General features: G+C 34.6%; 2 protein-coding genes across 4 annotated transcripts; one reads left to right on the top strand and one right to left on the bottom strand.

Annotated features, from left to right (window-relative positions):
• Positions 1-10854: 10854 nt before the first annotated feature.
• On the top strand, positions 10855-22652 carry LOC108455686 (sister chromatid cohesion protein SCC2). Of its 3 annotated transcripts, none has more exons than XM_053018730.1 (27): positions 10855-11392; positions 11913-12022; positions 12956-13089; positions 13163-13256; positions 13341-13597; positions 14125-14232; positions 14659-14770; positions 15025-15121; positions 15208-15394; positions 15515-15946; positions 16034-16563; positions 16675-16885; positions 16962-17012; positions 17121-17279; positions 17410-17577; positions 17932-18384; positions 18881-19050; positions 19296-19404; positions 19597-19758; positions 19864-19968; positions 20050-20283; positions 20647-20780; positions 20863-21156; positions 21231-21663; positions 21756-21848; positions 21954-22079; positions 22158-22652. In XM_053018730.1, exons 1-27 carry the CDS (start codon positions 11112-11114, stop codon positions 22386-22388), a joined length of 5475 nt encoding a protein of 1824 aa, XP_052874690.1. In that variant the 5' UTR covers positions 10855-11111; the 3' UTR covers positions 22389-22652. The 3 variants fall into 3 exon arrangements, with proteins under 3 accessions (XP_052874690.1, XP_052874692.1, XP_052874693.1); XM_053018732.1 differs by having other exon boundaries at positions 11913-12008; positions 12948-13089; XM_053018733.1 differs by lacking the exon at positions 10855-11392 and having other exon boundaries at positions 12948-13089.
• Positions 22653-23125: 473 nt separating this feature from the next.
• Positions 23126-25696, bottom strand: LOC108456727 (biotin carboxyl carrier protein of acetyl-CoA carboxylase 2, chloroplastic). The gene is made up of 7 exons (XM_017755350.2): positions 25307-25696; positions 24440-24493; positions 24191-24342; positions 23773-24106; positions 23606-23677; positions 23454-23519; positions 23126-23358 (listed from the first exon to the last, which is right to left on the bottom strand). Exons 1-7 carry the CDS (start codon positions 25457-25459, stop codon positions 23335-23337), a joined length of 855 nt encoding a protein of 284 aa, XP_017610839.1. The 5' UTR covers positions 25460-25696; the 3' UTR covers positions 23126-23334.
• Between the last annotated feature and the right edge of the window lie 949 nt (positions 25697-26645).

Below are 26645 nucleotides of genomic sequence, written 5' to 3' on the forward strand. Positions count from 1 at the left end.
CCTAGTAGGCTTTGTGTCGGTGATTTCGGGCTATGTGCCTAGCAGGCTTTATGCCGATAATATTCGAGCTCCGTGCCTAACAGACTTTGTACCAATGATATTCGAGCTCCGTGCCTAGCAGGCTTTGTGCCGGTGATATTCGGGCTCCGTGCCTAGCAGGTTTTGTGCCGGTGATATTCAGGCTCTGTACCTAACAGGTTTTGTGCCGGTGTATTATATCGGGCTTTGTGCCTAGCAGGCTTCATGCCAGTGTACTATATCGGGCTTTGTGCCTAGTAAGCTTTGTGCCAGTGTACTATATCAGGCTTCGTGTGAGTGCACTATTATCAAGCTTTGTGCCTAGTAGGCTTTATGTCGATGTGTTATATCAGGCTTTGAGCCTGGCAGTCTTCGTGCCAATGTATTGTATCAGGTAAGTTGTACTGAAAATGTTATTTCTATTATTCGATATTATTTCATTTGATTCAACAAGTATAAAAAGGAAGGGATCGATAAATATTCAAAAGACTTATGTCATGAATCTATGAAAAGGAATAAAAACGTAATGTTCAATGAAAATATGTTTATGCTCATGAAATTGATGATTTCAAGTGATGTTATTCGTGTATATGACTTACCTTATGATATTTCAAGTGAATTATGAGTATATGCACTAAATTTTGTATTAATGATGATATATAAGCTTGTGTAATTGGTCAATGTTTATGCTTATGTCTTGTATTATGCAAATGATACGAGTAAGGAAATGTAATTAAACAGTAAGTTCATAATTGAGATGTAATGTGATAATGTAAATGGATTGATGAGTTTAAGGGTTTACTTATATGTGAGAATTTTACTTAAGGTATGGATGAATTTATCTAGGTTGTGGATAAATATACTAATTAGTGAATTGATGTTTTTATTTGAGCTAAAGTAAGTAAATGGAAGGGTTCGAAGTCTTATAAAATCCTATTATGTTAGGAATGGAAAATATTTGTGATATTGAGGAATTTACTCATTTTTGAGTTAATGGTTATAAAGTTGATAAACTTTGTGAGATTGGTTTAGATTTATATTTACCCCATAAAGTTCTTTATTAAAATCAAATGTTATGCTTAAAATTTATACGAGCTTACTAAGCATACATTGCTTATGTAGTTATTTTCCTTTACCTTACAGATTATCGGAAGCTTGATCGGGTTGGAAGCTAGTCGGAGATCCATCAAACTATCCATCAATTTTATCTGTAGATTTTGATCCTTTGGTAGTGGTTATAATGGCATGTATAGGTGGAATATGTCTATTGTTTTGTTGATGATTACGACATGTAATGTTACTATGAACTTGGGAAACTTATGTTATTTTGATACATGTGAGATGTGGTCCCAATGGTAAGGTCATTTTGATATGTTTTGATATGGAAACTAGTTAATGGATAAATGGTTAAATATGCACATGTATAGGTGTTTGATACTTGATGATATAGCCATTATATTTGGCTTATAAATATGGTATTTTGGTTGATGAAATAGTTATCATGTTGGCACGTATATATATGTAGTTTAAGGAATGATGAAATTTAGCATTTTAGTGCTTTTATGGTTAAATGTTGAAATGGTTTAATGATGATAGTTTTGAATGGCCAAATTGGTATATTTGAGTGTGATATTGGTATGTGAACATTTTGGCATGTCCTGGTATAAATTTAGTTGCAAAGATTGGATGGTTAATTACTAAACTATGCAAATGTATAAACATGTTTGGTTGTTGTGATTGAGGTGCCTTTGGGCATATTGGTTGTATGAACAAATACCATGATGATCTAGCTTGAATATTCATATGTTAGGTACATTTTGGATGCTTGAAAATAGGCACAAATGGTTAGTATATGTAATCATGTTTTGGGTGAGGCTTGAATTCGGCCTATTTCTTGTCCACACGGCCTAAGACATGGGTGTGTCTCAGCTGTGTATGACACACGGCAATGCGACATAGTCGTGTGTCCCTTATAGGTTTTTAAAAGTTTCATTTTGAGAGTTACACGACCTGACACATGGGCGTGTGACTTGGCAGTGTGACCTAAGTCAGAGAGTTACATGGACACGGGCTGGGAGGTGGTGGTGTGTCCCTACTTCGAATGTCGATACGGCCTGAGACATGGGCGTGTGTTTCAGCCTTGTGAGTTACATGGCCGTGTAACCCCTGTAGTATGAATATTTTTCTATATTTTTCCATGAAGTTTTAAATGTTTTCAATTTAGTCCTGAACCGTTTCTAAAGTATTTCTAAGGCCCCGAGGGCTCAAAAAATGGACGTTATGCATGTGTTTGAATGGAATATAATGTGTTTTATAAATGTTTTTAATTGAATATTTTAAGTTAAAATTTTTCAATAATGCTTCGTAACCCTATTCTAGCGATGGATACGGGTTAGGGGTGTTACAGTCTAAGTTCAAACTTATAAGAAATGGCATTGTAAGAATGTTTACATTGTGAGAAAGACAGCTTACTTCAGTAGATAGTCTAAACGAGTCCATAATCCCATAAAAAAATCAAAGTGAGCATTTAATTCAAATACTGAGAAGGATTACTATGTTGTCTACAATTCCAATTAAGGAGATTGCTAGTCTTGGCTATTAGAGCAATTTTTTGGAACACCTGGTACGCCCCGTGGTGCATCGGAAAAAAAATTTCGGCGATCATCAAGTTCCATGTACGATAAACGAATTGGGTTGAAACAAAGGTCGAAAATATACCTTTTCGAAATTGAATGAGCGATGAACAACGTTGTTGATAGGATCCCTTGCATGGTGTATTTATCAAGTTAATTAGAAGTTAAGCAATTAATAATCTAGTTGAGTTGAAAATTATTAGTGCAACAAAAGAAAATAAGATTTGAGCTCTATCTAGATTAACAAATAAAAAAAACGAAACTAACTTTCTTTTTTTTTTATACTAAAAACAATGTAAATGGATTGAAATGATGGTAAATGAGTTATGGATTACTAACTAAGCTAATAAACCTATGATGATTATACTGTTTGCCACTCTTAGTTAGGAATCTCCTATCGATCTCATTCAGAAAACAGAATCTGTGTACCAAATAATCTTGAACTCATTCAGAAAATTTTGCATAAAGCACATAATGGTTGTCTATCTGTTCACCCTGGAGTACCAAAATTTACAATGATTTGAAACAATTGTACTGTTGGTTGGGTATGAAACGAGACATTTCCAAATTCGTTTCTAAATATTTAGTATGTCAGCAAGTCGAAGCCGAACACCAAGTGCCTTCAGGATTACTACAGCTAGTGATGATACTGGAGTAGAAATGGGATAAAGTTACGATGGATTTTGTTTCGGGTTTGCCTCTATCTTTGAAAAAGAAAGATGCTATCTAGGTTGTCGTAGATCAATTGACCAAATCAACACATTTCATTTCGGTAAGTACAGATTATTCGATTGATAAATTGGCTGAATTGTACATATCTGAGATTGTTAGATTGCATGGGGTGCCAGTTTCGATTATTTCGGATAGAGATCCGAGGTTTACATTGCGGTTTTGGAAGAAACTACAAGAAGCACTTGGAACGAGGTTAATTTTAGTACAGCTTTTCATTCACAAACCGATGGTCAGTCTGAGAGAGTAATACAAATTCTTGAAGATATGCTTCGTTGTTGTGTGTTAGAGTTTGAAGGTAACTGAGAGAGATTTTTACCGTTGATTGAATTTACGTACAATAATAGCTTTCAATTGAGCATAAAGATGACACTGAATGAAGCTTTGTACGGTTGCAAATGCTGAACTCCATTGTATTGGACCGAGTTTAGTGAGAAAAAGATTCACGTGGTTGATTTGATCCGAGAGACAAAAGAAAAAGTGAAAGTAATTTGTGACAGTTTAAAAACATCTTCAGATCGATAGAAATCGTACACAAATTTGAAACGAAACATTGAATTTTAGATCGGTGATAAAGTATTTTTGAAAGTATCACCGTGGAAAAAAATCCTTAGATTTGGTCGTAAAGGCAAGATGAGTCCGTGATTCATCAAGCCATATGAGATCATTGAAAGAATATGGCCAGTGGTATATAGGTTAACTTTACTGTCAGAATTAGAAAAGATCCACAATGTGTTTCATGTGTCGATGTTACGTCGATATAGATCGGATCCTTCACATGTAATTTCTCCAGCAGAAATTAAAATTCAACCTGACAATAACGAAGAACTGATCAGAATTCTAGCTCGAGAGATTAAAGAATTGAGAAATAAGCGAATAGATTTGGTGAAGGTTTTGTGGCAACGACACGGTGTTGAAGAAGCCATGTAGGAACCCGAGAAAGCTATGAGAAAATAGTACCTTAGCATATTCACTGGTAAGATTTTCGGGGATAAAAATCCCTAACGGGGAGAGTTATAACAACCCGTTTTTAGTCAAATTGGAACAGTGGTTTTGGGACCACAAATCTGAAGTCAAAATATTTATTTTATTATTATTTTAGTGTTTGTGGTATGATAATATTATTGTGTGAAAGTTTCGTTTAGAAATTTTATCATTTGATTTGTTAATTTGATAAAAATGACTAAATCACGTAAAGTGTAAAAGTGGAGTTCTATTAGATAAAAGTATCTAATGGCTATGAAATTAAATAGTTAAAGTCCTTAAGTGGTAATTATACCATTATTAAAATAAATGGACAATTATGGACAACCATTAAGTGATTTTTTATGTTTTAATATTAAGCTTAGTTTGGTAATTGGTAAATAATTGTTAATTACATTAAACAAACCAAAATTATAATGCTTCATCTCTTCTAGCCGAAAATATTGAATCAAAATCACATGGAAGTAGCTTGAAGCATTCAGCCATTTATCCTTGTGCATGTAAGTCAAATTTTGTCCCATTTTTAATGATTTTTATGTTTTTGAGATCATTGCAACTAAGTCTAGCTAGCCCAGGGACTAATTTGTAAAACTGTTAAAGATTTTGAGTTTTTCCATTTATGAATTTGTGTTTGTTTCTATGTTTGACGAGAGAAAATACATGGTTGTTGTTAGATATACAAGTTTTGTTAAGTGATTTTTACTGAAAATGCAAATTAGGGGCTAAATTGTGAAATGTGTAAATTTAGTGGTTAAAATGTGAAATAAATGAAAATTTTGGGCTGCTATAAGCATGATAAATATTTTTCTAGGCTTGGGTTGTGATGAAATTGAATGAATTTTGTTTTACGAGCCTAGGGACTAAATTGTAAAAATGTTGAAATATTAGGGGCAAAAGTATAAATATGATTTAATGAGTGTTTTGGATTAAATTGAATAGAGAGATAATTAAATAAGCTGAATTCTATTACGTATAGATCAAGAAAAGTGAAATACAGACTTAGATCGGGGAAAGAACAAGCTTACGAAATAGTTGACTCGTTTAGCAGTTTTTGTATCCGAGGTAAGTTCGTATGTTATAAGTTTCATTACAAATGCATTTTATATGCTTGATATTTCATAAACTGTGAATAAGAGACTACAGATATGTTCGTTAGTGATTTGACGACAAATCGACATTCGAAATCCCTGTTGAACTTTAGGAATAGATTAGGATACTAGAGACATGTCATTACGGGATACATTGATTTGACTTCGGGCCATGATTATTGGCACTTCCGGTGCGAGCTTCATTGATTTGGCTTCGGGCCATGATATTAGCACTTCGGGTGCAAGATATATATTAAGTTGGCTTCGAGCCATAATATTGGCACTTAGTGTGTGAGACTTTGGAGTATCCAACCTCTATTTCGAATGGTTCAACGGGTATATTGAATATGTGAATCAGTGAGAAATAGATAAGTAATGGTACATGTATGTATTGAAAACTATACGAGCATTGAATCAATAAAAATTGTGAGTTTATGATCAAGTATGTGGTTAAGTCTATGTAAGCTTGGGATTAATGCATTGTTTTATGTTATGTTAATTAATTTGATTGGTAATTGAGTAGTGAAACTTGTTTATTATTTCATACGAGCTTACTAAGCTATAAAACTTTCTTTGTTTATTTTTCTGTGTTTTATAGTGATTTCAAAGCTAGCTCAGACTTGGGGATCGTCAAAGACTTCATCACATTATCCAACTATCAATTTGTTACTTTTGAGTTTGTGTTTTGGTCATATGGCATGTATAAGATTATGGTCATTTTGATATGTATTTTGGTAGTGAATTTTGTCATTTGAGTTGGCTTTTGAATTGCTATGTTTTGGTTGTAAATATATTTTGTTTTGGATGTATATGTATATATGTGAGACTGGCCCATGATGTGGTTCATAATTGCTTGCAAATGGTTTGTGGTAGTTTAGCATTTAAGGCAGCTAATGGTTGGAAATGGCTATTATATGTTTGAGATTTTAGGTAAGGTAAAATGTTTGGTTGAAATAATGCATATAAGTGTTTTGGAGATTAATATGTATAGATAATGTGAGTATTGAGTGTGCACGAATTATGTTTGAATTGGTTGAATTGAAATGCCTATTTATACTATATGTTGGTGCCAATTTATGTGGTATAGGTACATGCAAGTTTGGGTGGCAAAGTGGCTTGGTAAATAGCCTATTTTTGTCCACACGAACGTATGTCTCAGTCATGTGTGATACATGGTTATGTTACACGGCTGTGTGTCTCCTGGTGTTGAAATTAAAATCAAGTCAGTATGCTCCATACAGCCTTACACACGAACGTGTGACTTGGTTGTGTGGCATAAGTCAGAATACCCTAAAGGTTTGGCACGGCCTGGTATACGGACTTGTATGGCCATTTTTATGGCACACGAGCTAACCACATGGACGTGTGTGTTGGCTGTGTGACCCAAGTCAGATAGTTACACAGGTTCGGACATAGGCTGGGACACGGCCATGTGCTCTCATTTCGAATGTTCACATGGGCGTGTTTGCTGGCCTTGTGAGACACACGGCCGGGCCACATGGGCGTGTGTCCCTTATTTTGAGAAAAAATTTCTTCTATGATTTTTCAAAGTTGTCGGTTTAGTCCCGAACCACTTCTAAAGCATGTTTGAGGCTTCGTATGCTCGTATTAGGGACATATTGATTGAGATTGAATGTTAATTGCATGAAATGTGAAAATGTATGTAAAGTGAATGTTTAATTGTTTTATAAGTTCAGTAATGCTCTGTAACCCTATTCCGACATTGAATACGGGTGAGGGGTGTTACACACATGGTAAGCATAAAATATAAAATATAAGGGTTGAGAAAATGCTAATTAATGGATAAACATCTGATGAAGCATAAACGCTTAATCCATCTTTATCCACAAGATTCCAATAAAAATGAAGAAACAAAAGTACTACAACAAAAACAAAAGGAAAAGAAAAAGAAGAGAAGAGAAGAGAAAAATAAAAATCTAAGATAAAAAAAAAAAGATTTTAATACAGTATCATATCCACCCCAAATAGTTGATATAATGTGGTATTTATAGGCAAAAGGTGTTGGACCTAACATTGACAATTATGCCCTTTAAATGAAAAGTGACATAAGCTTCTTTGGACACAAAATTGCCTTTAAAATTTTTCACTTGTCAAGCTTCAGTGTTACAACACCTAGGCTTTGGTGGCGCGACACCCTCGTTAGTGGCCCTAGCTTCTTCATTTCGACCATCAATAGTGAAATCATGACCTTGAAGACTTAGAGCCGTGACCTTGAGCTTGGTGTCATGACATAGCACCCTTAGTGTCGTGACATCCTCGGCAGACTGCTCCAGGTTGGTTTCTCGTTGAAGTCTTGCACCCCTAAGGTAATTGAGGCTCAGTGTCGTAACATCTTGGCATCAATGTCATGACACCCACGTTTCCTCAAGGTTTGACCATTTTTGTTTCCCTACGCAAGCTCAAATCAATCATTAGACAATGCCATAGTTTAGCCAATTTGGGTCTCAAAATAGGTAAAATATAAGAAAAGCTATCATAGACACTAAAATATAAGTATTGAAAAAAAAAAATTAAAAAGGCTCATAAACTACTTGAAAACAAGCTCATTATATCCTCGAGAGAGCCTAATTTGACGTATCAAATTATGACAAATCAGTAGGGACCTTATCAACTCAACAATCTTCAAGCTTTCCAGGTTTTTGGCCTTTTTAATAGCAGTCACTTTGATAGAAAACCTTTTAGGTGATAACCTCAAGACCTTTCTTACCAGTTTAGAGTTGGATTACTATTCACCGAAGGCAAATACCTGATTAGACATGTCACACAACTTAGTATAGGACTCGCCAATTGCCTCAAGACCTTGTATTCTCAGAGTCTCGAATTTGGTGGTCAAAATCAAAATCTTGGATTGCTTGATAGTATCATGGACTTATATTTTGCGTTGGCAACTCTCTCTTCAAATAGTCCATTCAACCTCAGGCTTAGGAACCTTTCCAACATCTGAATCAACAGTAGGAGTTTGCTAGCCAATGAGAACAGAATGTTATGCCTTATCATCAACATAATTAATATAGATTTTCATTCCAGCCTTCTAGCAGGGATAATTACCACTCTCAAGCATAGGGGAACGGGTAATTGACGAACTTTCCATAGTAAAAAAAAAACAACAATAAGATTCACAACTAAATACGTTAAGTGTTCACTCTTATACTAATTGTTGCTACCTTAAGTTGCTTATTTGCTTAAAATGAAAACAACAATAGAAGTGCTCAATGAATAACAAATAACACCAAGGATTTGTTTTCGCAGTTCGATTTCCCTACGTTTGCGGAGCCTAGCTCAGTGAATAATTCAACTATCTTTATTCATAAATACAACAAGCGATTCACGCTCCATCACTCCCCAAATATAGATATCTCACCTTTGTACCTAAAGACTAGAACACTCGCTTTCAAATCCTCCCCTTGAGAACTTGGGCAGTAAACACTTAACAATGTTTACAATAACAGTTTGCACTCTCTCACAAAAAAAAAAAAAAGGTTTCTCAATGAACATATTAAAATGCATTCAATAAGCTCCTATACATAACCTAAAAAAGCCTTAAAGCATATATCAATTTTGGCTTGCTAACATAGAATCTAAGTGATTACAAAGTAATTCCTTGAAAATAGTTATTGCAATTACAACGTTCAAAACACAACCAATCAAAGATATATTTCCAAAACAGGAACATAGTCTACATCGATCCTCCACATTCTAGGGGTTAATTTGATTTACTCAAATCCAATCCAATCTTCAAAAACTATGGATTGGTTTCCATAGATGGACCAAAGTATCTTCAATAAAACAGCACATAAACATGTCTACATATTTTCTTCATTAAATTGTCAATCTAAATACGGTAAGTAAAAAAATACCTTTGTGGCAGTCTGCAGTTGGCATTACCAAGTGTCACTCAGCAATAATCAGCTTACCTTGCCTTAACATATATCATATTATAAATATATTAATTAAATGTGTTAAAGTACAATAATATATTCTGTTATTTCGTTAATGTTACTATTTCAAGGTGCTTTTTAAGTTCTCAATATTTTATTTTAATGTGTTTTCAATGTGTTGGGAATATTTAATTCAACTATTTTAAGTGTATTTAAGGATTTTTAAAAAAAATCATACAAAAAATAATAAATTAAAAATATAAATACAGTAAGTTAGGTCAAGCTCAAACTTTTAGTTTTCTATTTGAGTAAAAAATAAAGTAATTTTTTAAGTCAGATTAAGCTTGGACAATAAAAATCAACATAAATACCATCTATAGACCCGACTCATGAACAAGTCTATGACTTACATTCCAAAGCTCGATGAAAAACCAATTTGATATATCAACAACCTTAACGATAATAATAGTCAAGCTTGCCTTATATTGCTTAAGCAATTACATATAAAAAACTCACATTATTTTTTTCTTGCAAAAATAGTTTGAGTTTAATGATAAAGATAATGTTTAACAATCCTTTCTGTCCTCGTACTTTTTGCACATTTAAAATGAAGTTCTTTTATTAAATCTCATGAATTTAAGAATTGAAGTCTAATAGATATAAATCGGTAAATTATTTTTTTGACATTTTCAAAATAAAAACAATTTAGTCAAGTGATCAATTTAATGCCTAACGAAAGCCATTTAAGTAAAAAAAGAAAAATGTTCCCAACACGAATGACATTTTCGTCATATCGAAGACATTCACTCCACGTATTCCGCAATAATTGTTAGATGGCAAGTTTAAAACATTAACATCATCTTACACAGAACTCCACCTATAAATACCCTCAAGAATAATAAATAGGGGATCGACTCTCAAGCAAATAAAGCCTACACCCTGGCAACTTATTCCCCGCACCGTCTCTACCTTCCTTTCACCTTCACTCTTTGTAACCTTCGGCTCTCCACCCCGATTGGGTGAATTGGCCTCCACACCCTTCTCCTATCTATCACATTGTTGTATCACTTTATCAAAAAATATATGATAAAATTATAATTTGACCCCAAAAATGTTAGAATTTTGATTTAATCATTTTGAAAATCATATAGATATAACCTGATACAATGATGAAATTGCATTTTAACTATCATAAAAATATACAACTTAATCTCGGCTCCCCCAAAAATATTTCTGGCTTCACCCCTACTTTTGACGATGTTATCTGTTGGACTTAAATTATAAAACCAAAAGAGTAGTGAATCTAAATTTCAAATATACCAAAAGTACAGGGACTAAGAGAAAATTAGTCCAATTCAATCACGCAAATATAGCTTCTGCGAGACTCTTAACAGCCAGCAAGACAAGAAAGCAGTAAAATAGGGTCAACGAAGGGCATTTTAGTAACTTGCTAAATTTCGACGATTCCAATTTTAATTTTTTTTCTTGTCATAAATAAAAATCACGGAAAGGAAATATCCCCCCCCAAATTTCACACTTTTTCCCCGCCATTTATTTTATCTCTTTTAATTTTTTTTTCTTTCTTCCCAAATCTGTTCTCTTTTTTCTTAGGGCTTAAAACCCCTTCTGTTCTTGGTTTTTTCAAATGAAACCCTAATTCCTTTTAAATTACCCTTAGATTCCTACAATATTTACTAAAAGAACCACTCATTTTCAACTCTCTTCATGCTCTCTATCTGCACCAAATCCCTCACGGATCGATGAGCAATCCAAGTAGCTCGTCCTGGGTCTCGGATCAACCGGGGCAGAGGTTAATGGACATGGCCCACTGTGGCATCGGCTTGACCAACACCATCCACTCTGAGGTGGCGCAGTGCTTGCCGCTTCCTTCGTTGCCTGTTTTCTGTGGTGCTTCGGATCTGGAGCTCCGGCTGTTTGACGACCCGGCTGTTGGAGCTTCCAGGTCTTTGAACCGACCGCAAATTATAGCTCAGGCTGGTCGAATTGCTGATCTGCTTCGCGAAACTGACGTTTCATATCTGTAAGTGTTTAAAATTCTAGTGAATTTGAAATTTTAGCTCAATTTTTTAGTGTTTTCTCAATGCAGTGAAATCTGAAAGAAAATATTTGGACTTCTAAGTCTTTGATATTGTTATTGATTATATAAGCTTTATCTCTTCTTCTTTTTTTGAATAATTTGAATTTATTGGTTGAAGCTCCCACATAGTTGCTATTTGATTTAATTGCTGTTCTGTGTTCGCTATTTTCTATATTTTCTGTTCGAAGTTGTTAAAAGGTGAAATTATACTCGTTTGAAAGAACGATTTATATAGAGAGAGCATATATAATTCTATCATTTATGAAAAAGATGAAAGTAAAATTATGCGTTTTATGTTAAATAACTGTAATTTAGATTTTTCAGAAAATTTTTATTTTTTTCCCATAAACAAAAGCCAAATATTAAAAAAGTAACAAACAACGGAATATTAAATGATTAATTATGGATTTGAGATGCCAGTCTTAGGTGTAAGCAAGTGATTATATTTCTTTTTTTGGTGCAGGAATCTTAGGGATGAGGCAGGTTCAGTTTCGCATGACCATTTGGAGCCCTTGGAACTTCATGCACAAGTTCTCCAATACAACCCTGCAGCATTTGAGTATGTTACCCCTGGTAAACAAAGTATTCTCGTTTCTCTTGTTCATCTTATCTGATGCCCCTAATAAATGGAAGTACTAAAGGAATTGAGCCAATGCATGATAGTTCTTTCTGATATATGTAGATGGGGAAGTCCCTTTACAAAATTAGTGTGTGATTTCTAGAGAGATCACTGAATTATTTCATTAGCTTATTGAAGCCTTCGTAAAATTGTACTTAGTTACCTACAAGAGAACTGTTGTGATGAATCCCACTTAGCTCTATGACATGACGAAACACTGATATGCTGCTACTTTAGAATTCAATATCCTTCTATTCTGCATCAGAGTTGCTATTAAATGAAAAATCTCAACTACGATAGTGTAGCCCTTAACTTAGATGATTTGCATTGTGGATGAAATAGTCGGCATATATATATATATATATATATATGAAAAGTGGTGTAGATTCTTTTGGTTATATGCTTTTGTTCCATATTAGAAATAGGGCATATTAGCTTATGGTTTGTTGCATGAAAGTTAGTAGAAGTAAGAGTAATGCAGAGAAATTGTGGATGGGATGTGTTGGTAGGAAGATTATGATGCATGCGTGTTTCTGGAAATTGTACATGCATGAATGCACTTAAGCTACAGCTCCTCTCGTGTGCTGCTTTGCCACTTTTACAATGAATTGGTTAAGCAAAAGCGTATGTCTAAATTCCAAGTCAATTTTTTATTTTTCCCTTTTGGGTATACTTTATCATCCTGTTCTTCATACCACTGATGCTTTTCCACTTTCCACAGCATTTTAAAGCATGTTTTGGGAGTGCTTGATATAATAAAGTCGTTTCTGTTTTGTTACTGTCCATTGACTTTGTATGTTTGCAATCTTCTGTGTTGTATTCTTTCCCACATTCTTGGATGTTGTTATCTGGGCTTATTGTTCATTGCATTTCTTCAAGTCTCTCAGGTCTTGTCAAGGGAAAAAACTCTGGTGGTGCTATGTTTGAAAGGAAGCCATCTGAGTCAAGTGCTCCTCTTATTGGTCAATTCCAAAGAGAGACTCGCAGCAATCGCAATAAGCAGACTGATGTTGTTGCTAATGTATGGATGGGTTTCAATTTAGTTATTAAAGCCTGAGTATTTTAACATGCTTAATTTTATAGTATAATTGCAGGATATGCCAAAATCGTCTTCCAAGAAGCCAAAAATCAAGAAAAAGGCTGATGACACTGGGTCATCAGTTCTACCTGATCCTACAGAGCTTCAAGGTTGCCTTGGTTTTTCCCTACTCCTCCGCTCCCTCCTCTCATTTGTATTAACACATTTATTTTGCCTCTAATGTTTTTCTTTAGATGCTATAATTGGGAACTTCCGTGAGCTGCTAGAAGACTTCTGCAGCAGAGCTCAAATTCCTACTGATGATAGGGATGAGATGGAGTGGTTATCATTGCCAGTTAATGATGTTAGAATGCTTGTAAATGAAATTATGTCAGTACGTGCAAAGAGACTTCTACATTTGGTTCCTGTAGATATTCTTGTGAAATTGTTACGGGTTCTAGATCATCAGATACATCGGGCAGAAGGCTTGTCTATTGATGAATGTGAACATGTAAGTGATGATTATCTGGCTTTAGGTATGCATAGTGTTGCAACTATTATTTTGTTCTCATCTGTTATCATGCTTGGAAACAGGAAAAGTTGGGATAGTTCTTAGGTTCAAACTTAAGCAATATCATTTTGCCTTTGGGTATGGATGGTTTAGCAGCATCTTGTTTCAGGTTTTGCATTGGCACTTGATGGTTCTTGATTAATCAGAACTGATACTTTGTGCCTATTTCCCCTTCTTTTGTTATAAATTAGTTTTAATGTTTGTCTTATTTTTCAAGGATTCCTCTACTTTGCTGAAGGATTCTTATTAATTTATATGTAACAATGCAAGAGGAGTTTGAAAGCAAAAATGAAAAATGTGCTTACTGTTAACAGATAACAGAATATGAATTAAACAAATCTGTGTGGTGTTCCTATTAAGTCTATTAAAAATTTCTGATCTTTTTCATTTTTCCTGGTGTGTTGGATTTATAGCAGGAGCATATTGTGGTTCATAAGCCTTAACTCATTTTTGTTCAAATGTTTCAGCAAGACTCAGATGTATTCTCATTAGTATTCTGTGCCCTGGAGTCCATTCATGCTTCTTTGGCAATAATGGCACATAATGACATGCCAAAGCAATTATACCATGAAGAGGTATGTGCCTCGTTTGGGTAGCTCTTAACCTTGACCTTCTGGTGCAGTTGCATTTTGTCCTTATGCGTTCAGTTGTTCCATACAAAGTCCAAACCATTTAAATTGTTCCAGTAATTCCTGACTGCTAAAAATCTGTTAAAATAAATGGAAGTCTTACCTGTCAAGAGGGTGGTTTTCATGTAAGCACTTTCTGTATTTTTCAATTGAATTTACTATGGGTAGGACTAAATAATAACACTAAAAAAGGTTTGGAATTTAAAGGGGTCAAAATGAAACTTTTTGAAGGCTATGGCTGGTGCTTTTTGCTCACATCATATCTTTTGTTAAATGATGATCCCTGCTGCTGTACCTTGCATTCAGGTTTTATGTTGCTTGTCTGTTTCTGCTGTTGTAACACGGATTATTCATTCTCTCTTTTCTCACCAGATTATTGAAAGGATTTTAGAGTTCTCTAGGCACCAGATAACAGATGTTATGTCAGCTTATGACCCATCATATCGTGCCTTGCATAAACCAAGTGAAAATGGAGCAGTTGAAGGTTAGCCATCTGATTTATGCAAAATGTGCTGGATCATTTTTTGCTGTGCTTCTTACCAATAACAGAATTGTCTTCATTTGCATCAATAATCGTGACAGTGTGTCAAAAGTTCATATTGTCTTCATTTTTTTTTAATAAAACTGTATCTTTTTTTCTAGTCTGTTCTCTAGATTTCATGGTCAGTCAAATGTTAGTGGGTGTATTATGTTAGTTTTCTTGTACTGAACAGCTTAATTTTACGTTTTTTCCTCTAGATGATGATGATGAGGAGCCTGATGCTGAACTGGGGTCTGCTAGCAAGAAAAGACGGAGTACCAAGACTGCTAAAGCAAAGAAATCAGCGTTAAATAAGTGTGTTTATTCATTAGTATTATGGAAAATAATTTAGCGCAGCAGAAGTTAGGTGTCTTCTTATTGTTTAACTTCTTCCTTGATAGGGTCTCTGGTGCTGTGAATGCTATACTACAAAAGCTCTGCACAATTCTTGGTTTACTCAAAGACTTGTTGTTGATTGAGAAGTTATCTGATAGTTGTGTTCTACAACTATTAAAGACAAGCTTCACTACTTTTTTGGTGGACAACATTCAGCTCTTGCAACTCAAAGCAATTGGCTTGCTAACTGGGGTATGAATCCAGATGTTCAATTTGCAGTTAAAAGGATAGACATGATTAAATGCTTACATCAAGGTAAATTATGGCAATTATATGTTGTTCTTTAATCCGAGTGTTTTTTTTTTGATACAGATATTCTACTCATATACCCAACATAGAACATATATAATAGATGAAATGGTTCAGCTTCTCTGGAAGTTGCCTGTTTCAAAGCGAGCATTAAGAGCGTATCACCTACCTGATGAAGAACAGAGGCAGATCCAGATGATTACAGCTTTGCTGATTCAGTTGGTTCATAGCAGTGCTAACCTTCCTGAAGCTTTAAAGCAAACATCAATTGGAAGTCCCATCTTGGAAGTGTCAGTTGATGCTGGTTATTTAACTAAATGCCATGAATCTGTTCAGGATACATGTTGTCATTTCTGGACTCGTGTCCTTCAACGTCTTGCTTCTGTAAAGACTCAAGAGGCCTCTGAGTTGAAACTGATGATTGAGAATCTTGTCACTGATTTACTGACAACATTAAATCTACCTGAATACCCTGCTGCTGCTCCTATTTTAGAGGTGAAAAAAGATTGATTATATTTATTTCATCATTATTATTTGGATAAAGATGGTAGTGGTTCAAAACTAAGGAGCTATTGTTTGCAGGTTCTTTGTGTTTTACTGCTCCAAAATGCAGGTCTGAAATCTAAGGATACCTCTGTTCGTGCAATGGCAATTGATCTTCTGGGCACAATAGCAGCAAGGTTGAAGCATGATGCTCTCCTCAATAGGAAGGACAAGTTCTGGATATCGGAAGAATTGCTTAGTGGGGATGATACTGATCGTAGTTACCCAAAAGGTGCATGTTCCATTTGTTTTGATGGAAAGGAAGAGAAAGTGTTATATAGGTGTCAAGGTTGTCAAAGATTTTTCCACAGTGATTGTATGGGGGTAAGAGAACAAGAAGGTCCTAACCGTAGTTGGTACTGCCAGTTTTGCATGTGTAAGAAGCAGCTTCTTGTATTGCAATCATACTGTGAATCGCAGTACAAGGATAATGAGAAACCGAAACGTGGTCGCTCAGAAAGTTCTAAATCTTCTGATCCAATTACGAAAGTTGAAATTATTCAGCAGATGCTTTTGAATCATCTTCAAGATACTGCTTCTGCTGATGATGTCCATCTTTTTGTTCGATGGTATATACTTTTAAGAAATCTCTTTCCTGGTTGTTATGCATGTGAAAATTGAAAACTCAAAGTAGCTCTTCCTAATTGGTTTTTTGTTTAAACTTGTGTTCTTGGATGCAGGTGTTATCTTTGCTTATGGTATAAAGATGGCCCGAAATCTCAACAAAATTTCAAGTACTATGTTTCTAGACTGAGATCAAAAGCAATAGTGCGTGATTCGGGGACTGTTTCTTCACTGTTTTTAAGGGATTCAGTCAAGAAAATTGCTTTAGCACTGGGACAAAATAATTCTTTCTCTAGAGGATTTGACAAGATTCTTTACTTGCTTCTGGTTAGTAAAATATTTTGCAAGTCCCTGATTTAGTAGGTAAGGCAGGTCTGGTTCTTATTACATGTTTTCTTTCCAGGTTAGCTTAAGAGAAAACTCCCCTGTGATTAGGGCCAAGGCTTTACGAGCAGTAAGTGAAAGTTTCTTGCAACTTGTCATTACTGTTTTTTGGATTTAGCATATTCATTTTTCATTTATGTTGACAAAACAAGTTTCTGCATGTGTATGATGATGGCAGGTTAGTATTATTGTAGAAGTTGATCCAGAGGTATTAGGTGACAAACGTGTTCAAGTGGCTGTTGAGGGAAGGTTTTGTGACTCTGCAATATCTGTCAGGGAAGCTGCATTGGAACTAGTTGGCAGGCACATTGCTTCACATCCAGATGTTAGTTTAAAGGTACTTCTACTTGAACTCGACTAGTCCATCTTATTAAAGCTGGGCATCTTTTATTGACAACACTTGTTTCTGGTTCATCCCCCCCCCCCCCCCCTTCTTTTCTCTTTTCCAAAAATATGGGGATAATTAGTACTTTGAGAAGGTAGCAGAGAGGATTAAAGATACTGGAGTCAGCGTACGGAAACGAGCAATCAAAATTATTCGAGATATGTGCAATGCGGATCCTAACTTCTCAGGGTTTACAAATGCTTGCATTGAGATTATTTCTCGTGTTAGTGATGATGAATCAAGTATTCAGGTAATTCTGAAACAATAACAATGTATTTCATGTCAAAGACTGAGGCACTAATGCCAGTACCTTTGTGGTGTTAAGAGTTACTTTTTTCTTCTTTTCAAATATTAGACTGAGGCATCAGCAAAATTGTTGTGCAAATAATCCTTTTCTTGTATATTAAAAACCATTTTGGGGCGTTTTTGTTCTACGAAGGGCATTACCGTGGTACCTAGAACCTGGTGATGCAAACTATCAGTCCTGTTTTTCTTTTGTTCTAGCTTAGTGAAGTGACATTGGACATTTTTGTGTTATATATTTTCACATCAAAACTATTGCTCTGTTGGTATTCTTTCTTAATCTCTTCTTTTTCATCTTCAGGATCTTGTTTGTAAGACATTTTATGAGTTCTGGTTTGAAGAACCTTCTGGAATGCAGACTCAGTATCCTGGAGATGGTAGTTCCATTCCTTTGGAGGTGGCTAAGAAGACTGAACAGATTGTTGAAACACTGAGGCAGTTGCCTAATCATCAGTTTCTTGTAACTGTCATTAAGCGTAACTTGGTCCTTGATTTTTTCCCTCAATCAGCGAAAGCTGCTGGAATCAACCCTGTCTCCCTTGCTGCGGTACGCAGGCGATGTGAAGTGATGTGCAAGTGCTTATTGGAAAGAATATTGCAGACAGAAGAAACAAGTAATGTGGAAGCAGAAGTTCCTACACTCCCCTATGTTTTGGCCTTGCACGCATTTTGTGTTGTGGACCCATCACTTTGCATGCCAGCTTCAGATCCTTCCCAATTTGTTATCACGCTACAGCCTTACCTTAAGAGTCAGGTTATTTTATACTTTCTTTTAATGACATTGACGGAATCAGGTGTCTTTTGGATCTATTAGCTTTCTTGTCTGCATTCATATTTTAAGTCATGATCTTTGTGTTTACAGTCTAGCTATCTTCATTTGAATAACCAACCATTCTGCGCTACCTGCTTTTTTAGTAGCTTTAATTTCCAGAAAGCCAATAATGTTAGTTTTGAAATAACAGACTAGTTTTATTTTTGTTTGATTACATCAAATATGATATTCTTCGTCTCTGGACTGCACTGAAGTTTTGCTCCTTTCCACTAATCTTTGGGCATGTCAATCTTATGGTTCTTGTTATTTGACCAGTTTTTTGTTGTTTCAGGTTTTAGGCTAATTCCTTCAATTTTCTCTATTGTCATTGATTATTTTCTAAATTTTGCTTCCTGTAATTTTTCTTCACTGCTGTAATCCAATGGTTTATAGGCTGTGGGGGTTTTACCTTAATTGATTTTTCACTTCTTGTGTTCAGGTTGATAACAGAGTTGGTGCACAGTTACTGGAGAGTATAATCTTTGTAATTGATGCCGTTGTGCCGTTGATGCGAAAGTTGCCTCCTAGTGTTGGTGATGAACTAAAACAAGATCTGAAGCACATGATCGTCCGGCATTCCTTTTTGACTGTTGTCCACGCTTGCATCAAGTATCTTCAGCTTCCCTTTCTTACTGTCTTCAACTTTTGTGTAATTCCAGTTGTTTGCTAAATTTGTAATCTTCATATTAAATTCTATTTCCGCCAGAGGTCTAAATTTATTGTTTGTTCGAGTTTTTGTATGCTTGGAATGTGATTCTATGCTACATTTGTGAGTAAAAAGGCAGGTGTTTCTACTCAAAAGGTATTCTGTTTCTGCTTTCAGTTCCATCATTTATTTTTATTTCTCATTGCAGGTGTCTTTGTTCAGTGAGTAGAAAGGCAGGGAATACTGGTGATGTTGTTGAGTATCTCATTCAGTTATTTTTCAAACTATTGGATTCCCGAGCAACTGATAACAAGCAGGTTCATTGCTAGAAATAATATTGTTATTTCCACCTGCAATCTTTTTGGCTAGTTTGGTTCATATGTACAGATCTTCTTTTTGATTATGAAAATAGGTTTGGTTCGGTTGTCTTTTCTTTCTATGAAAAACTTTATATGTGAATCATAAAGTTGAAGTCAGCTCCTTTTATATTTTATTATTATCTTTTGCAGCAAGTGGGGCGCTCTCTCTTCTGTCTTGGATTACTTATCCGCTATGGAAATTCTTTGTTTGGTGGTTCTAGTAGCAAAAATATTGATGTTGCTAGCAGTATTAGTTTGTTTAAAAAGTATCTTCAAATGGATGATTTTAGCATAAAGGTTAGATCTTTGCAGGTATGACCCATTTTTTCCTACTTATCTCGGAGTTTGCTTCATCTCCGTGTGAACATATTTTAATATTATGACATATTCTTTTGTTCCTATGGCTTATTATTTTAGGCATTAGGTTTCGCTCTAATTGCTAGGCCTGAATATATGTTGGAAAAGGACATTGGAAAGATTTTAGAGGCAGCATTAGCAGCGAGTTCTAATGTTCGTCTTAAGGTAAAATTGTCATCACTTAATTTCTTTATTACAATTATCTTTCTATGTACAAGATGCATGCTAAGCAACTCTCTCCACCAGATGCAAATGTTACAAAATTTGTTGGAATATCTTCTTGATGCGGAAAGTCAAATGGAAACGGATAAAGTGAGTGATGATCAAGTTCAGTATACTGTAGAAGGTGGCCACAGTGTCCCTGTAGCTGCGGGTGCTGGCGATACTAACATTTGTGGGGGTATAGTCCAGCTGTATTGGGATAATATTCTGGGGAGATGCCTGGACTTTAACGAAGAAGTTCGCCAATCCGCCCTAAAGGTGAGAAATTGTTTACCTTGTCTTATTTCTTTGGGACGAAGCAATTTTGGGACTGTGAATCTGAAAGTGAATATATGTAAGACTTGAACAAAATTATGGGTGGCAGTTTGTCCGGATTAAGAAATTTATAAAAATTTACCTACAATTTGTTCATTTGGATAGAAAGTAGACTTTGAAAAGGGGAAAAAGGAAAAGAAAAATTGGCGCGTTGAAAGCCTTACATGATTCAAATTCTAGTATCGAACTATCACCAGATGCTGCATGTATGATTCTCTATTAATCAGTAAAATCGTTGACTTTCTTGATTTTGACTTTACAAGGTCTGTTTGGACTCTGAATTTTTGTGATATTTTACCGATGCAGATAGTGGAAGTAGTTCTTCGACAAGGACTTGTTCATCCTATTACTTGTGTCCCATACCTTATAGCCCTAGAAACGGATCCTCTGGACGTCAACCAAAAGTTGGCTCATCATTTGCTAATGAATATGAATGAGAAGTACTTCCCTTGTGCTATTGAAATCATTTTGTGTCCTTACATTTGCTTATTGTAATTAATTAATAAAAGCTTTAATTTTCAGATATCCTGCTTTTTTCGAGAGCCGACTGGGGGATGGGCTTCAGCTGTCATTTATCTTCATGCGCTCAATTAGTGGCAATGCACTTGAAAATCCAAATGAAAAATCCCAATCAAAGCTTCCTGGAAATTTGAAAGGGAAATCTGATGCTGGTTCTTTAACACAAGCAAGGCTGGGAGTTTCTAGAATTTACAAGCTAATTCGTGGAAATCGGGTTGCTAGGAACAAATTCATGTCCTCAATTGTGCGCAAATTTGATAATCCTAGCTGGAACGATTCCGTTATACCTTTCTTGATGTGAGTTACTCATTGCCTAATCTAAACTTTCTTCCTCGATTAATTATGCTGAGAAGTTGATTTCCCGTTTACAGGTATTGTACGGAAACTCTTGCTTTGTTACCATTTTCATCTCCTGATGAACCACTTTATTTGATCTACGCCATAAATCGAGTGATACAAGTCAGAGCAGGGGCTCTTGAGGCAAATTTGAAAATCTTGAGTTCAAATTTGCTGCAAACAGATGCTCAGATGATGACTAGTAATAACGGGATAGTTCAGCCGGATTATAGTCAAGCTGCTTATAATCATATGGCTACGCTAGATTTGAACGGAACATTTCAGGAGCCGCCTGTGGTTCAGCCTCCTTTCTTTCACATGACATCAATCGATTTGAATGGTACAATCCAGCAAAACTTCAGTTATCAGTCTATTTCAGATTATCCTCCTGCAATTGAGACAACAATGCATAAGATGGCCCCTTCTGAACCTCGTTCTCTTTCCAAAGATGAAATTCAAAAAATCCAGGTACTTTTGAACCCTGCAAACCCTAATTTTCTATGGCCTGCATTGACTGGTTTTGAATTTCATGGATGAAGACCATTTTTTTCTATTTTCAGGCTGACGTTCTTGCTGCTACTGCATTACAGCTTCTTATGAAGCTAAAAAGACATCTAAAAATTGTTTATAGCCTGAATGATCAAAGATGCCAGGTTGAACTTACGCTTATGCCATTTCTTTTTTTTTTCCGAAACATTTTACCATGAATCGCAGATACGAAACTGACCTCATCGATGAATCTTATTTGTACAAATTAGGCCTTTTCTCCAACTGAACCCATAAAGCCGGGGGATGTTCTAACGAGGCAGAACGTTCCCTTTGACATCGGTGAAACACAGACAACCTTGCCTAGCACCTATCAAGAATTGGTGCAGAGATATCAGGTAATTTGAACAAACTAGGAAGTCAGGTTTAGAAGTTTGAACTTCATTGTCGACTGTTCTTACACAGCTTTTATACAGGAATACAAAAATGCGTTGAGGGAAGATGCAATCGATTACTCAACATTCACAGCCAACATCAAAAGGAAGCGACCAACTCCGAGGAAAGGAGGAAAAGCGGTGCGAACGACCGGTGGTGGGGATGAAGACGATGATTACGATGAAGAGTGGACAGGTGGGAGTGGTGTTCGTCGGATGAGTAACAGCGGACGGAAAAGTTACAACATAAGAAGCAGCAGTCGGCAGCGATAGTAGAGATGTAAATATAAAAATGACAGGTACGCTAACATGTACATTAGAATGAAGGAAAAAAAGAAATGAGATAGGGAGGTTTAGGTTGATGAGGACTGCTTGGGTTTTTATTCATTTTAGATGGTTTCCATTTTGTAGTGTTTTTAATTCAAATCCACTTTTGATATTTTAAGAATTGGATGTTTGGGTCATTGCTGCTGCCTTGGCAACACACCATTTGTAACTTTTGTGGTCTTTTTATAAGATGGAAAAAAATTAATGAAATCTATTTGTCTGAATTCATTTATTATTAATGTAGGTTTTCTTCTGGGTTGATTATTGATTTATATGCATCCTGTGAAGGTATATTTTATCTTTCAAATGTAGGTAGTGTATTTATTGTTATTTTATTGTAAAATTAAATTTAGTTACACTGAAACTTTGATTATTTTAATTATCCAAATATTGAATGGATATTTTAATAACTTGATTTTAAATTTGATAATATAATTGATATTTGATCTTTTGACATTCTTGATTTATAACATAGAACATACAAATAAATATAGAACAACTAAAATATTCATTTATATTTCCACTAAAAGAATGAATACCAATCCTTTTCCATTGTTAATGAGACAATTTAAAAGATAAAATCAAATCGAATTAAAATATTAGTTGAAACTGTAGTTTATAATAATTAAAAAAGTAGCAATATAATGAACATAATTTTGATGGAACAACTACTTAAAAGGAGATTTTTATGTGTAAATGAGCATTCAAAATTAATACTAAATAAAAGCTCTCTACAATAATAATAATAATTCTTCTGCCTTTATATCAAAAACATAAACAGTAGTGTTAATCATTCTCAGAACCACAAACACAACCTTAATTATTAGTTTAAAAATTACAGATTAAACCAACACCAATGCTTCTTTGTCACCTAACCTTCAAACTGCTCCTTTCATGGTACAATCACAAATAGAGGCTGCAATTTCCCAAATATGACCGTAGCTTCAGACTACATATATAGACATAACAAAAAGAAAATATAGAATAGGAAAAAATAAAAAGAAAGGTTACCATGTCCACACTAACTGATTTTCCATCCTCAGCTAGTATCTCAGTTATGGTTCCGGATTGGTCAGCCTGATTTGGAACCAAAAATTATGAATCAGAAATGAATATATAGACATAATGATCGGTGTAAACACTTTCAAAGAGTATGAACATACTTCGATTTCGTTCATCAGTTTCATTGCCTCAATGATGCAGATTACTTGGCCTTTCTGTACTTTATCTCCCACCTGAAAAACCATTTGAAATGAGTATCCAAATCTTCTTCCATGTATCACTGTATGAAAATTTCCGACTAAATTATAAGTCAGCTACAAGCAATTACCTTGACAAATGGCAGTTCACCTGGTGCCGGACTCCGGTAGAAGGTTCCAGCCATGGGGCATTTGAGTGGAGGATGAGATGAGCTGCTAGTTTTAGCCGGGGATGCAGCTGAGGGCAGTGCTAGTGGTGGAGGGGCTGGGTTTGAAGGTGCCGGTGGTGCTGTTGGGGCTGCTGCCGGAAATGGGGTTTGAAACATTGCATGATGAGGCATGTATTGTGGCATGAAAACTGGGGGTGCTTGTTCCGGTGGCTGCAAAGCTTCCTTTTTTCTTATTATAAGTTCACAATCCGATTGCTTCAGTTGCAACTCCGTAATATCTCTCGAATCAACAAGCCTATTCACAATAACACCAACATCATCGATTACGAAACTGATGCTTCGCACATACAACACATTTTATGTAAATGAACCAACTTACTTAACAAGGTCCGATACTTGTGTCATGAAAGCCGAGATTGCTGCAACATCCGGTATCTTATTGCCAGTAGATTTATCATCTTCCTTTGGCAATGCAGCTTTAGACTTCATGTCAACTACCGGTACAGAATTCGAAGATTTCTCTGCTGCAACCTTAAAGTTCATAAAGTTTTATTTAGTAGTACAACATTGATATATATCTCTCATTTTAAATACGAAAAACAATTAACTTCTCGGTCATAAAACCCACCTCGTTAAGCTTTGCACGTGCTTTGAAGGCCATAGTTTTCTTCTCATTATGCCACTGCAAATCACAGCCAGATCAAGAAACAATATCACCAAGATGTTGAACCGATGACTCGTATCCAGGCATTTTTCGATTGCTAAAAAAGGACATTTATGTATCATATATGTCGAGATTGTCTCAAAAAACAAATATGTTTGATAGAAACCTTCAATGTTCTGTCACTAAAAACCAAAGCAGAAAAAACTAGATATTCATCTAGAATTGATTTCTCATATGGGGAATACTAAAAACATAGTAATTGTCAAACCATGTTGCTTGAGCTCGAGTACGAATGTTAGACACGGATATGTGGCAAATTGCATTGATTGCATTTTGCCCCCTCTATTCAAAAAATAAGTAAATTAGTTATTGCAAACCGATCCTTGTGCTAAAGATTTCAGCTATTTATACTTTTAAAAGCAGTCTCTGTCAAACATGCTAGTTTTTAATTGTACAAATAGATGAAATTCAGGCAAAATGCAATCTAACTGACCTCCATAGTACTTTTACCCAAGTATTTTGGTATTGATCTATAATACATGGATTTATATTTAATGCAATTCTGTGCATCATTGCTAAATAAAACACAAAGTAACTTCATTTTCTTTTTGCGGTGCTCAACCATGGTTTCATAAGGTTCTAAGAACAAATTAATCACATTTAAGTACTTGAAATACAAATGATAAACAAGTCATTCATGAACTATTGCAAACTAAAATCCTCAAAAAAAAAAAAGTTCTCCAAATACAATCATTAATCATATAATCAACTTAAGCCCCATATCTATTCAAAACATACCAAAAGAAAAGAAGAGAAAAAAAAAAAAGCAACCTGGCATCCAGAAAATGCAGGGACCTTAATTGAAGATCCAAATGAGAAACAAGACTTGGAACAAGGAGGAAGAGCAAAAGAGATCTTCTGGGTTTGCTTTGGTTTAACAAAAGAAGAGATCTTAGGGCATGGAACAGAGATTGAAGAAGCCATTTTAATGGAGGTTTAAAGCAAAACCCAGGCTTAGTTTTCAGCGTTATATATAAAAGGAAATGACGGCGATGAGATTAAAGAAATGGGGAGAGAAATCTTCGGAAAAACAAAAGAAAAGAAACCCCAAAATAGCAAAAAGCGTAAAAAGCAAAGGGCTTTTAAAGTGAAAGAAGAATCTTTTTTCAAATGAATTTTTGCTTATTTATTTATTTATATTTGAAGTTCGATAGTTACGATGAACACTGTTTCGTGGTTTTAACTAACCTCAACTACATGTCGTCTGTTTATTTATTTATTCATTTATTTTCATAATTTTTATATATTTTTATTTATAACTCATTCACTAATATTTTATTTTATTTAATAATAAAATATGATTATTATTCACTGAAAATGCCATCAAATATTGTTTCTTTGAAAAGTTACAATATCATAATCTAAATTTTAGATTTTTTGTTCAATGAGGAAAAATTTACATACCATCTCAGCATTTAAATGATATAAAATTCGAGTCTTATTTATGTATGAATTTTTAATTTAGATCTTATCTTAATTTAAATTTAATATTTTAAAATTTTAAATATATTTTAATTATCAAATTAAATTGCTTTGTAATGATATTTGTAGACACATGAATTATTTTAATAATTAAAAGAATAGAATTTTATTTTATGTAAAACTATAATCCCTAACTCAATATAACATCAAGATTAAGCATATAAAACTAAAATTAAGTAATTTTGGGATTACTTTTATAGTCCTGAAAACATTATTATGACATTTTTAGTAAATTAAAATATTCCCAATAATAAAACCCAAATGAAAAATCTATTTTACATTTTATGCACTGAAAAAAACATCAAGTTCAAAATTAAGATCCTTATTTGCATCATCTGATATAAATTAAAGGCATTAATTAAATTGGACCATAAAATAAAAAAGCTAAACTCTGTCATTAAAACCTATATTTCCTAGAATTTAAAAACTTAATTAATATTCTTTCACGTTAACCAAATTTAAAATTCTAATCCAATAATGTGTATAATTACGAATTTTATGGATATTTTATTATTTTAAATCTCGTTATTTTTAAAATTTTAAATTTCAATCTCAATGTAAATTATAATCATTAATCAATGTAAATTATAATCATTAATCTATTCATTAATTTTTAGCAAGTGTAAAG

This window comes from Gossypium arboreum, chromosome 9, assembly GCF_025698485.1.
Source record: "Gossypium arboreum isolate Shixiya-1 chromosome 9, ASM2569848v2, whole genome shotgun sequence".
Lineage (NCBI taxonomy): Eukaryota > Viridiplantae > Streptophyta > Magnoliopsida > Malvales > Malvaceae > Gossypium > Gossypium arboreum.